We start from the raw sequence: 17,742 nt of genomic DNA on the forward strand, positions 1-17,742 counted from the left end.
GAATATTGACGGCATAATGCATTAATTTACAGTTATAAAAACTTGACTACCTATTTGTTGAAAATTATTCGACCTGGACTTTTTTTTCCTGGTCTTTAATTCCATTTAAATGACTTTTACTTGACTGCGACATTGGAGAATCGGTTTCGGAAACAAGATTTCTAGATAGCAGGTTATTAAAGGGCATCCCTTGTTAAAGTTCAAATTACACGCTGATCGCATTCGACTTTCGAGCCCTGCTCTTGGTTTGTCAGCCGCAGGGCATTTAAGTAACGGTAACCAGCAGCAAGACCATCCGATTGTGACGACACACAATACAACAGCATCATAAAACAACAGCAGCAGTAGCAGCAGCAGATGTACACCTGTAGCAGCAGTTCAGGGTCGGTTAAGAAGAATGAAGGTTAGGAACAACTTTCGCATAAAGCACGGCGAGGAGAGGCGCAACAAGCTGGTGTCCCTGACCCGAAACAGTCACACTTTGTTCCTGTTTGTCGTCGCTTTTGGTTCCGTTGTAACTTACATGATTGCGCGTTCGATGCGGGAAGAACGCATGGCTTCGGCGCTGTACGCCAAAATACAGCAGGGCGTCGTGATTGTTAACGAAGAGCCGCAAGAGTTAAAGGCGCAGAATCACATCTTTCAGGTTAGTGACTTACGTGGCACAGGCTTTAATCCAAAAATCGTTTCCTTGGCCTTACTTAACGTTATACACCTGCGCGCAGAGTTTTGCGTTCGTTTGATACTTGTGGCGCGAAATTAAGCAAGTATTATGTATCTTTGCACCACAACTCCTAATCAGCTTGTTTCTATAAATGACGCCTTTACATTTTACAAGTTTGGTAAAAAACATCAATTATTATAACCAGGTTTGGCCGCTGGTCTACAATCCTACACCCTTATTTTCAGTAACGAAAGAACTTGATAAAAATGAAATTGCAAGAAAGAAATAATTATATGGTATAATAACAATTATAACAATAGTAATTATAAATATAACAGTAATACCCACCCAAACCCAACTCGCGCCCTGCAAGATCAACCCCGGACGAGTTTTGTTTTTCCTAGATGGCTTAAGATGTAGTGATCACGGTGGGATGCCAACTTGGCGCCCGTCACCCATATAAAGCGACTAGCAAAGTAAATTAACAAAATAGTAATGAGGTTTAATGCTGACAAGGGCATTTTGCTCATTTAAGCCACTACTGTTGAACCACGTGTCCCTAACTCCGCTAAGTTGAAATTTTTCCTTATGTGATGTAACGTCATAAACTTTTATGTAAATGTGCTTTAAAACTTTTTCAAAATAAACTTAAGCTAAGTCTACTCAATCGAATGCAAAAAATGCCTTTATTTGGTTAAAAATACCACATTGCCTAAAATAGATGCATCTATTGACTTTAAAAACTAGTTGTGACTCGACAGCTCAATGCGAATCAGAAAGCCGGTAATTTTTTGATATTTTTCGAGTTTAAGTTGGCAAGAATTGTAATTTGAGTGCGGGTGTGATACTTTTGATGTTATGTCGACAATAAACATACAAAAATCACGCTCTCAAAGTGGGCTAAAACATTCTAGAAAATTTCGTGAGAATGTTTGCATCTCCAAAATAAAATTGCCAAAATATGTGGTTTGAGGGGTCATGACCTGGTGCCCCACCCCTAGATACGCCCGTGGTGACCAGTTACAACAGAGTAATTATTTAAGTAACCGCAAATTGAGTCTCGTGTGTATGATTTACGAGTTACAACAGCCATAAATCGTAACTTTTTTTCACAGAAAACAATTCCAGCGCCGGTGACAAATCCAAACATTCCTGTAACGAGGGCTGCCATCCAGCGTAAACAAATCGTCATTAACTACTGCAAGGTAAGCTAATTCGAGGTTTTAGATGGCGGGCTTATGCGTTCTGATCACTAGCGCTGTAATTAGACCGCTCGTCAAAGCCACACTACCGGCGGTTTTTTACACGACGATCAAGTGTCATTTTTAACCTTACATTTGCCTCGAAGGCAGTTGGCATGAAAATGTTAAAATGACGGAAAAAAATAAGCTTATGCTACAGTGTACTTTTACATTTAAGCCAGTTGTTCGTAAACTTTTTCACCAGGCATACAATTTGATACTCAAATCACTTCTCAGAACCTACTGATAAGTAAATTCTCATCACATGTTTGATTACTAAATCATTAAAAGATATTTCACGAACCCCTTAAAACTTTCTCACGGGGTCCCATGGGTTCAAGAACCTCAGTTTGAGACCCCTGGTTTTAGCAAATAACTTTGGTGAGAATTTATTTTTTTTAAACTGGTGACTTAAACGGGACTTCTATTGATATTTCTTAAAAGCGAACAAACTTGGACTGAAGTTAATTTGTAAACGACTTGGCTTTGACTTAATTCTTTAACGAGTTATAAAACTTTATTAAATATGACAGAAATTAACTTAAAATTGGCAGAATTAACTTAAAATTGTATTGAATTTCAAATGCTACTCCATACAAACATGCTGAATTTTTTCAGGAACAGTTATTCCTGCTGGTTGTCGTGTTCTCCGAAGACATGTCTACGTCACTGCGTGACGTAATCCGCGACACGTGGTGCAAGAAGCAAGAGTTCGCGGGCGGCCGCAAGGTGGCGTGTGCGTTCGCAGTGGGCGAAAATGGACGAACGCAGGTTGGGCAATTTACGTTTTTTTGTAAACTGCAATTTACGTTTTTTGTAAATCTTAAACCAAAAATCAAAAATTGAAATCGAAAGATTCAAACCAAAGCGATACCTTAAAAAAAAAAAGCCATCGCAGACTCGCCGAATCTGTCGATCTATGATGCAAGCAGAGCAAGCCAGAAAAACAACTGTCCTGCAGTGAGGTTCGAACTCACGACCTCCGGTCCCGGCTTGACCGGCCGTAATCGTTGGTCATAAAGCAACTTCCGAGGGGCTAGATCACAGATGTTATCAAACACATATGTTTGTGTGTGTCTTTCATCGATACCTTACTACTTATACAGCCACTCTTTAGGGTGCTGGATATTTTTTGGTGTGTTTTAGGTGTTTTTCGGCTAATATGACAACCGTCTTCTGTAAGAAGTTTTTCGTCAAATGGTTTACAGCTTACTTGTTTTAATCACCAACTCTGAACTGGGTGTAATTGAAAGGCTCTTTGAATTTTTTGAATACTGTATTGAAGCACGATTAGCACTTAGTATGTCTTTGTGTTAGCAATGGCAAAAACCCATGTTTGATTTTTCGGGTTTCCTTTGTTTTATTTTGCATCTAATGAGCAGGGTTGCCACGAGGTCTTTGAATCTTTGAAAGTCTATAAATTTCTTCGAATTGATCTCGATTTATTTTAGGTCTAGCTTAAGTTATATTGTTGAGACCATGACATTTATACTGTTTCGTTTTCATATTATATTAAGGCGATAAATAGTGTTGCGTTTACTTTCGTCCCGTAATCAATTGTTGTCGGCCAAATCTCTAACTACATTTCCTTGTCAGAAATTCAGAGGCCTTTTGGCGGAAGAGTCGTTACGTCACCGTGACATCATCCACGTGCCTCTGATTGATGACGTCAGAAACTCAACGGCGAAGCTGCTAAACGTGTTTGATCACGTGACATCGAAATGCAAACTTCCCAAGTGAGGACGGTTGTAGTTTTTATCATTGAAGTTATCTGATTATTTTCTAAATCTTCTACTATTAGTGTTTTTGAGTTTTCTTAAACTGTGTACGTGGAGATTTAACGTATTAAAGGTTAATATTGGCATTAAGTGGGTATTGGGTATACTTAAACGCTTGAAAGCAAAAACCAACAGGCCGATTAGTCATTGTTAAAAAGGTTTGTCGGAAATTCGAAAGTATTTTTTATGTCAATTTTCTATTGTTTTCTAATTCATTGATTTAGTTTTACAGTAGACGATTACTTGAACCAAACCAAAAAGTTAAACACATTCTTTGGTAGCCTATATGTATAAAACTCTATGAAAGATCTTTGGTTACATTTACCGTGTTCTACTTGTTGTGTTAACAGATATGTGCTAAGGACGGAAGACGATGTCGTGATTAACATGGAGAAAATGGTGGACAACTTTCTGCCTTCAAAACCGGAAACAACATACGCGGTAAATGCAGGAGCCAGATTAGGGCCTTAGAATTCCTAAGCTCTGAGTAAATTGCCTCCTGTGTATGTGTAATTAAAAATATAAACAGCATTTATTTGGAAAGAATTAGAGTGTTATTTGGCCAAAGTAATATTTCGCCACGAATATGAGTATTATTTTGAGAACAAGGCAAGAATTTAAGAGTGATTTTGCTAGAAGGAAAGTTTTGAAAAAAGTGATATTTACAAATTGTTTGTTATAAGAGTTGCTAAAAACATTTTTGCGGAAATATTTACCATTAGTAATTTTTGTGATTTTTTCTGCTGCCCAAGTCAGACTTTTTTATCGAGTGGACGAGAATATTTTATTCAACTGCCTATTGAACACTTGAAGTCATCCGCTAAATTTATACGATTAAGTTAACCACACCTGGTACAAAGCTAGGACTATTCAGTTTTGGAAAGCTCTGTATAAGGCAGATATGACCCCCACAACAATTTACGGCACTGCACATGAAGACTTTTAATCATGTTTATTGGTTTCAGGCTGGACGTTGCAGGGAAGAGGAATCTCCCCACAGAAACATCCACAGCTCGTTCTACGTCTCCTACGAAGACTACCCTGGCAATATATTTCCGCCTCTCTGCTACTCTATGGGTTACTTGCTGTCAGGTAGGAGAGAAAATTAGTGTAAAAAAATCAATTGCATTTTTTCCATGTTTTTAGTGCACGGGTATAAACTGAATGCGGTGCTTAGGGTAAAATAAATATAGCGGTTTAAACGTGTCCTATATTTTATAGGAGGATATGACCATAAAAACTAACTGAAATCAGCATAGTAGAGGTGTGTAAGTAGGCTACTAAAAATTACTATTGATTGATTTTTCCTATCATCAACCTACCTAAATAGTACCCTAGTTATTGCGATTTTAAATGGCTTTCCTTTCTCAAGCCTATTACTTTGTCCGAAAATGTCCTAAGGTTTGCAAATCGAAAAAACTTTACACCGCATTGAACATTACAACAGACAATTTGAGTTACTATTCAACATCGCCTCAACTTTCTCTAAAATGATTTAACTTGAAAACGATTTCGGGTTTTACTCTAGGTGACGTCATGAAATCCTTTTCCGATCCCGCTCTACGTCATCACCTTATACCCCTCGATGACGTTTTCGTCGGGGTCGCGCTCAGGCGACTGAAGGTGGTCGCACGAGACCTGGACAACTTCCTTTACCTGAAGTCGGTTCGCGCCACGTCACTTCTGCCCAGTGACGTCATGTGCAATCACGTCATCGTCCACGTACACGTCAACGCCGAGGAAGGCCTAAGGAGGCTTTGGGAGTCGATGATGCCCGCCGAATGCACCGGAGTGTAACGGAGCCTTTGATTTGGCGAAGTGAAAATCGTTTCTTCACTCAATAAGAAGGACTCCAGCCATCAGACCGAAACAAGAACGGCCAACGTCGGAATAAAACGCAGTTCGGAAGAATATGACCAAAATTGGAATAACACCTAATAGTCGTAATAACGTTTAAATCGTAATAGGTCCTAAAAGTCAGAATAAGACCTAAATGGTCAGAATCAGGTTTGTACAACAGTTTACCTAACCCCAAACCCCACCCCTAAGTACATCACTAACCCCCTAATAATTTCGACCCTAATCGATTTCCTTAACCCCACCCATTACCCACCAAAAACCCAAAACAGGACCAAAAATCCGAGGATAAAACAGCGTCGCCCCAACAGCGCCGGTCAAACTATACCTTCTACCTACAGTTCCAGGCATTACGTTGGCCGTTTAGGCCTTATTCCGACTAATTTAGGCCTCATTCCTGCCGGTTTAGGTCTTCAGGCGATTTCGATCTAATTCTGTAGTGGATATTATTTGGCTTTATTATGTCGCTGGTCTTAATAGCCTACTGTGGTATTATAGATTTTTCTGCTTTTTGGTATTGTTTCTTTTTAGGTCTTATTGCGCGATAAGAAGTAAATGAACAAGTTAGGGAATACCCGAATACGTGCTTTTGCGGTTGATTGAAATATGTTCCTTATCAATAACTTCTCGCTTTTTTTCCAACACACCTTTTGACAATGCAGAACAAATTAACGGCAGCAAAATAATAACACCACTGTATTTTCCTGTACTATAATTTATTTGTTGTTCGGGCCAATATCCGAACAGTATTTTCTTTTTTGTTTTAATTTGTGTTTTTAAAAATATTCCAAGATCGGCATTTTAGATTAAACAGGTCGGTGCTTTTCACGTTTTGCTGTGAGCTGTTCCATCATTGTTTTATGTGGATTGTGGGTGTATACCAAAAAAATTAGGGCTGTAGGCCGCATGTTTAGAAACTGCTATGTTTTTCCCGTATTTTAGTTTTCGTGCTGTTTTAATGATTTTAAGAAATGAATAAAGGCAACGTTCAAATTTCAAAGCGTTTCGATTTAATTTTTGCGACCCCCAAAATTATTTATTGGCTACTTTGACAAAACCAATTTCTAAACCACAGCGAATACACAATAAACCCGTATACAAGTAATTGTCACCGAACTTTGTGTGTACCCAAAAAATAAAACTACAAAGCGAAATCAATTCATGAGTAAAACGGGGTGTTGCATTTTGTCCGCTACCACTGGGGCACAACCGTTTCCACGGGGACGGATTTCTGTTTGGCTACTGCCCGCCGATTAATTATTCATAAGCCGTGTGGGGTTCAAGAAAAGGGATAGATCTAGATAGGATCTTTATTTTAACCGATGGGTTCCGCGAAGTAGATATGTTGAAATTGAGCGGCCTGTAGAAAAGTGTATGTGTATATGTATATGAACTGAGCTATGTCGTAAACCGTAAAGGATAAGTTTAAGGTCGCCTACTAGGTTAGTTGAGATACATTTCATCTGGTTTAAGTACCACACAATTAAGCGAAAATTGGTGTAGCTTAATTTTTGCTCATACTGTACGAGGTGTTGTGCCTTTGGTACAAGTTTTAAGCTCTATGCCTTTGTCGATTACTGCGGTTTCTGCTGTACTTATTTGATCGACGCCTTCACGCTTCTACTAACCTCAACTTAAGTGACCCGTTTTAAAGTTGTTTTACTCTACTTTGCTTCTGTTCAGTGCAATACAATTGCAGACTTCGTGGCGACTGCTTTTAATGCAATAAAACTTCGGTTGTTTGACCGAAAAAACGCGTTTCGTTGCATTATTTCGATATTCTGATGGAAGGGTATGTTTTATTTTTCATTTTACTCGAAGTTTTGGTGTTTTTTTTCTGTAAATAGTATTTAGCTACCACTATCTTAGCTTTGAGCTTTTGTGGCTAAGGAAATTAAAAATAGCTATCTTAGGATCCAGCTTGTTAATAGGGATATTAAAAATAGTTCATCCAGAAAGAGTTGGAATTGTTGTAGTTTATCTTTAAAAAACACATGAAAAAAATGTGTCTATAAAGTGCCCCAATCTTTTTGCAAGAACTAGATTACTTTCGCCAGATAGAAGTTCAAAACTATGAGTTGCTACCTTATTTAACGACGTGGTAGCACATACCTATATTCTGGATTAAAAAAAAAGAATTTAAAGCATATTTTACTAAAAAAAATACAAGATTGACGTTTTTTTATTTTTGTATTTTAACGAATGTAAGGTTACTTCAACTATGTACAATGGAACGTTATTATACCGATTAACCGATGGCCAGTTAGACTTGAGTTTGCCTCAAATGCATCTTGTTCTATCTTAGCTCACTTCAACTGTCTTGTATACGCAGGATATAATAGCAAATAGTGGTCAAGCGTTAAACTTGTCTGGTGACCATACAGTTGGCAACATGTCGATTGCCAACTCGAGATCAACACTTGCGTCCAGCAACGTCAATGTAAGTAGCCTACCGAACATTGTAACCAGCCACATGAAGTTTGGGCTTAGAATTTCGTTTCACCTGGTTTTAAAAAAACGTCAAGCATTTGAGATTTATCTGGATGTTGGCGACGTGATATTATTACAGACTTAGCCGTGTTTATGAAGTATTTACCCTTATTCTTCTGCACTTATTTGACCGATATGGTTATTTTCGTCACTCTTGATGTAAATGCGGGTCTTGTGCTATATATCAGTGCTTGTTAAACTTGTGTACCGTGCACCAAGATATTCTTTTGCGATCATTATACAGATATGTCCAAGTGTTTGTTATTGGTTTTAGGAGTGTCCGATAATATCAGATCGGATCCGATACCCGATGTCAAGTGGTAGTATTGGTTCTTGCCCTATACCAGGGTGGTATCACTACCGATCCGATTCTTTTTTGATATATTTTGCTTGTTTGGGCTTAATAAGGGCGTCATTTGATATCGAACCGCATATATTTTAGCATAGAACATCCCTAGTCATAACGCAAGGCGCTCCTGGGCTCTATTATAGGAACCGGAGATAAAAATCAAGAAAAGAGAAAAGTTGCGATCAGGTCATAAGCGCTTAATAACAGAGCATTGGAGTCGGGCAAGAACAAGAATGTCTTTACACGTTTGTGTGAATTGCATGACGACAGATAGGGATGTCCGAAACCTCGTATTTTATTTTCAACTTGTGCCGACAGTATATACGACCGCCTGGTCGGATCTATTACAGTGTTTCTTAACCCATAGGTCGCACTTTACAATTGTGTCGCCGTTTGACTTGGTTGGGTCGCCGACTACAATAATTCGCTTGGTTCGTTTTATTAAGATTGGTTTTGAGCAAGAATTATCCAAAATTTAAGAAAGCAATACGAAGGCACTGGAGAAAACATAACTTGGCTAATAGAAAACTTTTTAATGCTAATGTCTTATGCTTTGTTCTCTTAAAAAAATCAGTAAGAAGAATTGGGTCGCCAAAGCTTTGCAGTTATCGGACGCTTAGTATTTGTGGCGTCGCGATTTTTTTATTGAGAAACACTTATGATAACCGCAAGCACGTTTATTTTACATCAATGTTTTTAAAAAAGTATTCCCAAATATTACCTAAACTTAATTTTTATGATCTGAAGTATAAAATATAAAGTTAATATAACCTGCCACGTTCATAAAATGTAAAGTTAAAATGGCCACTCAATTACCAACCACCACCTAAAAGTTATATATTTACGTCTTATACCATGCAGTAGCCTACAGAACTTGGGAAACTAATATGACTCAACTAGCAAAACGTTGTCTTTATTAGACATTCCTACATATAACGTTGGCAATACTGAAAAGAAAAATTCAGCGAGCCGCCAAAATCTCATCATGATTTTCTAATCCACAGATGGATGACAAGGCCAAGCTGATCTCGCTGATTCGAACCTGGCGCTCCAAGTACGACAAGGTCAACGCCCTGGCCCTGCACAGTCGTGACGTCATCACCTCGCTGAAGAATGACGTCGAGCGGCTGACCGAAGAGAAGGACGCGTAAGAGAAGTTTTTACTTTTTTGCTCGAACTGATGTTATGTACTTGTTTAGAAGCGTGGTATAAACGCAAAGGATGTTTGATCTGCGTAACTATTTGAACATAGAATGCAACTCCTAACACAGTGGTTCTCAAAGTATGGGTCGCGCAGGGTCAAAAAATGGGTCGGTCTATGGTGATTCAATCCTGCGCAAACTAACATTTTTCATTTCATTTTTCAATTATTTTCAATTCAATCATAACTGAATTATTGCATGATAAGCTTTTCAAGTGGTATCAAATCTGTAACCTGAATTATTGCATCATAAGTGGTTTTATAAACGTTTTGATGGAAGCTAGCTACAGTAGCTGCTAAGACTGGTGTAAGCTTTTAGTCACCAAACAAGCCAGTAAAGCCACGCTGACATTATAAAGGAAAAAAATCAGTTTCACCAATCACAATAAAATAAATCACTATAGTTTGTTTGTAATAAATCATTGGTTCATAGAACTGTGTAGGCTACTACATCTGGTTGTCTGTGTCTTCTTCTATTTCATGCATATCAGAAAAAGTACATTTTTTGATGTTTGAGGCTTGGGCCGTGAGATGCTCATAAAACTCAGATTTGGGTCGCGCTCAAAAAAGTTTCAGAACCACTGTCCTAACAACAGATTGTATCGGTACAGGTATATCGCCAGAAATCAAAAATACATTTGCGAATCTTGAGACGCATAGGAAACAGTGGTGTTAGTGTAGAGGTTGAATATGAACGGCATATCGTATGGGGCTAGTGGTGTGGCATAAAATCGTACAGTTTGTATTTTGTAGCGTGCTTGTTGCGTATAACACCTGGAAGCAACCCATATTTTAACGCGTCCTATATTAAAAATAATTTGTATCCGGGTTGCGGAGTCGGATTTGGACTCGGGAAAGATTACCCGAGTTAATGAGTTTTATGACTTATGAGGCTAGTGGTGGCGACGGCTGACATAAAATCACCGTGAAATTAATACTTTTACATTTTCTTTGTGATCGTGTTTGTAGAATTGTAAATGTCTATAAAACGACATAATGTACAAGCCATAAGAAGTCTTTTAAACCACATACGTTTGTTTTCTGAACTTGTTTTAGGAAAAACCTAATGATAAACCACACCATTGGAAAAATGCCGCCTCCCAAAATTAGAACAACCTAACATTAGGCCTCCCTAAAATTAGTACAACCTAAGATTAGGTCTAAATCCTTTAAAGGTCGCTTTAATTTGGCGTTTTTTCTTTCCGTGCAGCGAGACCAACCACTTGTCCGCCGAACTGCAGAACGAGAAGGAGGAAGGGCGCCGTCTGGTGGAAGAAATGGGCCAGAAAGCGGCAGAATTCGAAGCAAAAGCGGCCTCGGAGAAACAAGCCCTTATCGACAAGTTGACGAAGATGAAACTTCTCCTGTTGAATGCGACCAGCGATTTTAAGGTTTATCTCTTTATAAGATAACTGACTCCCTGTGGAGTCTTATCTAATTCAGTAGAATCCTGCCTTTTTCTAGGGAAACCTGTTTTTTGGGGGGGCAATGTCTAAAATCTGAAATAACTATACATTTACCTTATACTTACCTATGATATACTTACCCACCACCACAAGCAAAAGGTTAAAATTTTTACCTTTCTGGTTCTACCTCCATGGCGGCACCTGATCCCTATTGGAGACAGGTTGTCAGAGAACTAGGCTCAGACCACTACTGACTTTTTTCAGTAATTTCCGGCCTCTTCTTGGCCAATGGGAAGAACAAAGCCACAACCCTTACCTACTTTATTTATTTTTACTTAACTTTCACTTCGTTCACCATGGTGAACAAAAAATTTTTTGATAGAGTTAATTTTTGATTTGACAAATCGTTTGCTTATTTTGATATTAAATCACATATGCGTTAAATCGGACGCGTTGCTCTTTGCAAACTCGCATAACGGTGGCAGTTCAAAAAATACTTTGTTAGATCCACACAAAGCGTGTTGGGGGCCTATAATTCCGAAAGATCCCAACAACGTATAGGTAAAATAACACGCTTGTAACTGCAACAGACAAAAGGCGAAGAGATGACAAAGAAGATCCAGGACATGACGCAGAGCATCGCCGTGCTGGAGGAGGAAAACCTCCGGAACAAGGAAGAAAAAGAAAAGAGCATGGAGGAATGCAAGAGGAGAGTGGAGGAAGTCTCCAAGCTTAACGACGAGCTTAAAAACAAGTAATTATATTTAGGAAGGTTTTACGCGGCCTTGTGACGGAGTCCTTTCATGGGGAAAACTAAATGTGTGCAACGATTGAAAGAATATGCGATTTTGGCTGATCGTATCTGTGTGTTCAATATTGTCAAGTTGTAAAGAGATGTCTAGTGGTGATATCGGGACTCATCCGATACTATAGGGTTTATGTCCGATGCGATGGACATTGGACATGTCCGATAGTATGGTGCTATTCGTGCCGATCCAATACCAAACCAACTTTGAAATTTTAGCTTAATCCTAAATCAATCAAAATAATTAAAGACGCTTTCGTCTTTAATAGGTCGCCGTAACTTTGAAAAACAATTTCATTAGCAGATAAGGTATTTCTGATCATTTTTGCCCTAGATCGCAATTCTATGCAGCGATTTTTATTCTCAGAAAAGAGTACTGAACATTACGAACTAAGGGTAACGCATTTCAATATAGGCTAATTAATTGCCACTTTGACCAAAGTGTGACAATATTGTTATCCCCTCAGAAGCCTAAAATATCGGGCATGGATATTAGTTATCGGTATAAAATAAGAGGTATCACAAAAATGATTTCAGCCATTGTATTCTTCAGAATGTATTTGCAAGTACATTAACTGAAGATGTTATAAACGCGAATCGAAACGTCTTAAACAAGATAATGTCGATCAACTCGACTTTTTGGCTTTGCAATCCGTTACCAAGCTACATTACAGATCATTGCATAGTATACCCCTAATAATTATAGCTTTCTGAACATTAAAATACGTTGACAGGTATAAGGAAAAGGTGGGAGAGTTGCAAGAACAGATGGCCGTTCAAATCGCCGAGATACGTGGAAAGGCAGAAGAGAAAATCCAGAACCTGAGGGGAGACCTGAGATCCAAGATCGTCGGTGAACTAGACAAGGAGAGGGAAAAAGAAAAGCTGCTGGTAAACGAGCGTTCGGACATTTTGTAGCGTGCTGAACGCAACCTATATTGTTACGCGTCCTATTTGGTGGGACATCATTGTTCGGCAGAATTTTAATATGGAGGAGATTTCCAAATAGATGCTAAAGGGTAAAATAGTGTAATGTCCGCAATCGAAATTACTTTGCATCGGGGCCGCCCAGTCGGATTTGGACTTGGGACTCAATGGAGTCAGTTTATTTTGCTAGAGTCGGATTCGAACTCGAGTAAGACTACCTGAATCAATGAGTTTTATGACGTCCCATATAAGTGGATTGCTGTATATCAGTAGTCGGTAAATTTTTTTTGTCGCGGTCCAAAAGTACTCGTTTCAGAGCTATTTAAGGCCCACTACGTACAACCACTACGAAAACAGTCGCGGATTAAGGATATTTAATTTTAAGGTGAAGTATTACACGGCACCTCAATGCCTAAAACACTGCTATACTATAATGCAAAGCATACTATTAAACGAAGAATATACCCGCGAAGCGCGAAAATTTTTTCTATTACGTTTAGTTATAGTTTGCAAAAAGTATAGTTTGACATGGTTTTAGGACCACATTTGGCACGTGGGCCTTTCCAAGCTAGACCAGTTTAAAAATTCTATGACACGCCAACTTTTAAAATAAAGTGCAATGATTGAACGGCTATCGTGCGGCCCACAACTACGTGATAACACTAAACTAATTAGAAGTAACTCGCTACCCACTATAAATGGCTACGCGGCCAACATTTGGGCCGCGGCCCACAGTTTTCGGACCACTGCTGTACATCCACATTATTTTAGTTACGCAAATGGGCGAAATACAAACTGTAAAGTCATAGCCAAACTCGACTGAATCATTAAATTGGCCGGAGTCGGGTTGTTGAAAGTGTTTATAACTGTTTTCTGCAATGTTGGTCGGACATACTATTTAACAAACTTATAAAAAAAACCTAAGCAGGCGTAATTGATTTATAAACCAAGTAATTTTTTCACTTGTCAGCTGCAAGCCACGCGTAAGGCGATTGAGGGCGAGTGCGAGGTGAAGCTGCGCAGCCTGGACGAGCGACATCAGTTCAGCATTCGTAACCTCATGACCTTGCAAGCCGAGGAAATCAAGACGCTCCAGAAGAAACTAGAGCTTGCAAACATCAGGTAGGTTATACTTTTGAAATATATATTTTTTCTTTTGTTATTAATGGGAAGACACAAAAATACTTCTTATTCCGCAAATTCAGGACTCATTCCGATTTAGACCGCATAACGAGTATTAGGTTTCAGTCCTATTTTGGTCTAATTCCGAACTGTGTTTTATTCAGACGTTGATGTTGTTCTTATTTTGACCTTATGTTTGGAGTCCGTTATTAAGTCAGCGTCTCGACTTAAGTAAAGTCAACTCATTTGAAAACAGTGACTTAAGTCAAGTCGTTGAGTCACGTAATTGACTTAAGTCATTTCAAAACTGTTAATTCGACAAATTTTTTGATTGTGGATTTAAATGTCATTCATGAACAAGTCGCCGAAAGTTAGACGGAGGATAAAAATGTGCACATGCTGTACTACACCAGTATGCTGTAATAATCGAATATGTCGACCCTTTACACGTGTTACGCCATAATAATAATAATTAATCTATTAACACACTGCTTAGTGACATTGCGTTTCTTTTTCCAAGATTAGGAAAACTGGATATTTACAATTGATTTGTGTTATTGTTGATTTTCAGGTTACGAAAGAGAATAAAAGATTCCGAAATGCTGTCCAAGTCATTAAAAGATGCGCGACTCACCCTTAAAACAATACGAAAGGCGATGCCCGGGTAAGGTTGTGGGCCTAATAGGTGTTTTTTTTAATGTATTTGTGTAAAACTAACTGATTTCATCCCCTTTATTGTGAATGAAAATAGGGATGAGTTTTAGAGTGCGCTTACTTTCCAAAAATCGGTTTGGCCTTGTACATTTACAATGTCTTGTGCGTTTAAACTAAATAAATACCATTTTATTACACGAAAATTACACGTTAGATTATTGTACTTACTTCGGTATAAGTCAGACAGTTAATATGGCAGCACATATGTATTTAACTTCTTGGGACTAACGTATTTGCGATGCTAAAATTGTTCAATACCAGCAAATTCACTTTTAACACATTACAGTTATGCGATTCATTGAGGCAATAAAACAAATTAGCATTTTGTTCGAAATAACGAAATTATCGTCTAATTTAGTGATTACCAAACTGTGTGCCTCGAGAGATTTTCAAGTGTTCCGCGAAACTTTTTTTAATTTCGAAAAAGAGAGTATTTGTATTACCAATAGACATACAAGCAAGTATTTTAGACTTGAATACACACTATTCTTTACAAATTATATTAATTGGGAGACACTAACATATAGTGTGTCGTGTGTTAAGGGCGAATGTAAAACTACTCTATTGTTGTTCTGTTAAAAGTGTGCCGCGAAATATCAAATATTTTTTAGTGCGCCGCGTATCCAAAAAGCTTGGGAACCACTGGTCTTAGAATTTAACTGAAATTACACGTTGTCAGCCTGGTGCCCCACACGTTGGATACGCACCTGTTATTGCCAAATTGATAAATAACACTACACTTTGCATCACTCATACAAGGGCAAAAAAATTCCTGACTGTCCGAAGCTCGACATTTTATTCCAATACCGATACCCAATATTTTGGGCCAAAATCCGATCCGATACTAAATGACGTCATTATTATGCTCAAACGAGCAAATACGATTACATTGAAACGTTCAAACGTTCTTCCAACGTAGAAATCGCTGCGTTTGTGTGAAAATCATGACTGAACATCCTGTTTTAATTTGGCATGATTGGCACCGATACCACACGGATTGGCACCGATACCACACTTTAGTATCGAACAAGTACCGATACTACCACTTGGCATCAAGTATCGGCTAGATCCGATGTTATCGAACATTCCTATTCCTGAATGTGTATTCCTTTCCACAGCTGGATATAGCCGGATAAGTTGCGTTCATTATTTATCATAGTCATAGGCTAAGCCTTTTGATTTAGTGCTCACTTTTGCAAACCTTTCTTCATGTTTGGCCAGGCAGGCCCGCATATAAATAAATTTCTAAGAAAAGCTAATTCTAAGGTCGCTTTTTCCCCCTGAAGGTAGCTGGATGAGTTGTGTGCATTAATATCACAGAAAGCCTTTAGATTTAGTGCTCGCTTACGCAAAATTTCGTTTTGTTTGACCATGCAGGCACGCCGCACGCCGCACGCATATGAATAAATTTCTGAGAAAAGCCAATTATCGTTTCTTTTCTCCTACAGATGGCTTTTGTGCAATAATATCACAGAAAGCCTTTAGATTTAGTGCATTTTAGCAAACTTTCTTCATGTTTGACCAAGCAGACCCGCATATAAATATATTCTGAGGAAAGCCAATTCTATAAGCTTGTTTTTTCCTCGTACAGCTCCGTATACACCGAGATGTTCCTCGACAACGAAAAGAGGAACTTAACCACCACCGCCACATCCACCAGCGGCGCCTCGGCTCCGGAAGCGCCGCGTAGGAGCATGAGGAGTCTCCTTGACGACCTTGCGCTGCGAATGCGCGAACTGAGGGACCTCCGGAAGGCTTTGGAACGTCAGGATCAGCAGGAAAACAAGATACTCAAGGAAGGAGCCTTACAAGAAGATTTACTCAAGTAAAACACTCTTAAAACTATTGTTTTTGTTGTTGTTTTTTTAACTATAATTAAAAGGAATTTGAAGTATAATTAAAAAGGAATTTGAAGGGAAGTGGCCTTATTCTTTCCATCGGTCAAAAATATTCTTCTATTATTCCCCTATACGATGCCATGACCCCAATTTAGGCATATTTATACTGAATCTAATTCAATTGCAATCTAGATTAAATTTTGGTTGACCTGTGTAGGTTTAAGGCCTCTGTGATCGTTACGTTTTCCCTAAAATTGTACATTCTCTATACCGAAGTACCTCAAAGTAATAATTCCTTACGTAAAATTATTTATGCTGTCATTAAACTGCTTATGCCGTGCGTTAAACTATTTATGCTGTACCTGAAATTTCTATTGCTTGACCAAAATTGTTTTATGATGTACTCCAAAATCTGTTAAAGCTGTACCTAAATTGGCAACGGGCATAAAACGGCAGAACAATAAAAAACACGTTTCATTACAGGCTAGAAATCCAGCACAACGGCAAAGTGATCGAAGCCGAGCAGCTCAAGAAACAAATCCGTCAGCGTCAGCTGGAGTTCGCCTACAAGGGCACCAGGGCCCACAACCCGGTTCCACCGCCCCAGGAGACCCCAGACGCCCCACCTGCCCCCTATTTCGTCATGAACCGCCCCAGTACTTCCTCGTCGACCGGCAAGGCCCGATACAACGTGGCGAAGCGTTACGCGAGTCCAGCGACGAAACGAAAACAGTCAGCGACCAAAAGGCCTGGCAAAGCTAAGGAGAGCGAAAGGGGGTCTTGGCTGACTAGGAGGAACAGTACGGTTCAGTTTAACCCGACCCCGAACGCTCGAAACGTGTGGCATAGACCGGACTTGCTGCAGAGGCTTAAGTTTCAAGCCAACGGGTTCGTCAATAAGAGCTGATTGTTTGCTGTGTTCTCAAACTGGTTATAAAACACAGTTTGCGAACAGGTGTTTTACTTAAGTGGTTTTATTGTGCTTTAAGAGCAAAGGGGACCTTGTCCGTCCAGAGCGGCCTTTTAGGCACATATTTCTTTGATTGAAATGCCTAAGTTTTAAGCCAACAGGTTCTTTACCAAGGGCTGATTGTTTGAGGTGTTCCCAAAAGGACGATAAAACACAGTTTGCGAACAGATTTTTAATCAACTTTTCCAGATGGTTATTTTGTGCTTTGAGAGCAAAGGAGACCTTGTCCATCCAAGGCGGCCTTTTCAGTTCAAACTGCTTTGATTTCAAGTTTGCGATGGCTTTTAGGCGTACTATGATACAGAAGCCGTAATCGTTGGTCAAAATGCAGCTTCAGAGGGGCAAGATCACAGTTGTTAACAAACATATAGGTGTGTGTA

The 17,742-nt window shown here is 39.0% G+C and overlaps 2 protein-coding genes across 2 annotated transcripts; both read left to right on the top strand.

Annotated features, from left to right (window-relative positions):
- The first annotated feature begins 397 nt into the window (after positions 1–397).
- Positions 398–6,628, top strand: LOC146157275 (beta-1,3-galactosyltransferase 1-like). Its single transcript, XM_083387612.1, has 7 exons — positions 398–646; positions 1,780–1,869; positions 2,524–2,676; positions 3,502–3,641; positions 4,034–4,124; positions 4,649–4,775; positions 5,212–6,628. The coding sequence occupies exons 1-7, from the start codon at positions 398–400 to the stop codon at positions 5,478–5,480; spliced, it is 1,119 nt and encodes a 372-aa protein (XP_083243738.1). The 3' UTR covers positions 5,481–6,628.
- Positions 6,629–9,383: 2,755 nt separating this feature from the next.
- Positions 9,384–17,299, top strand: LOC146157276 (uncharacterized). Its single transcript, XM_083388155.1, has 8 exons — positions 9,384–9,526; positions 10,791–10,971; positions 11,577–11,740; positions 12,526–12,682; positions 13,689–13,840; positions 14,412–14,504; positions 16,146–16,379; positions 16,876–17,299. The coding sequence occupies exons 1-8, from the start codon at positions 9,384–9,386 to the stop codon at positions 17,297–17,299; spliced, it is 1,548 nt and encodes a 515-aa protein (XP_083244281.1).
- Positions 17,300–17,742: the final 443 nt, after the last annotated feature.

This window comes from Ascidiella aspersa, chromosome 4, assembly GCF_963924565.1.
Source record: "Ascidiella aspersa chromosome 4, kaAscAspe10.2, whole genome shotgun sequence".
NCBI lineage: Eukaryota > Metazoa > Chordata > Ascidiacea > Phlebobranchia > Ascidiidae > Ascidiella > Ascidiella aspersa.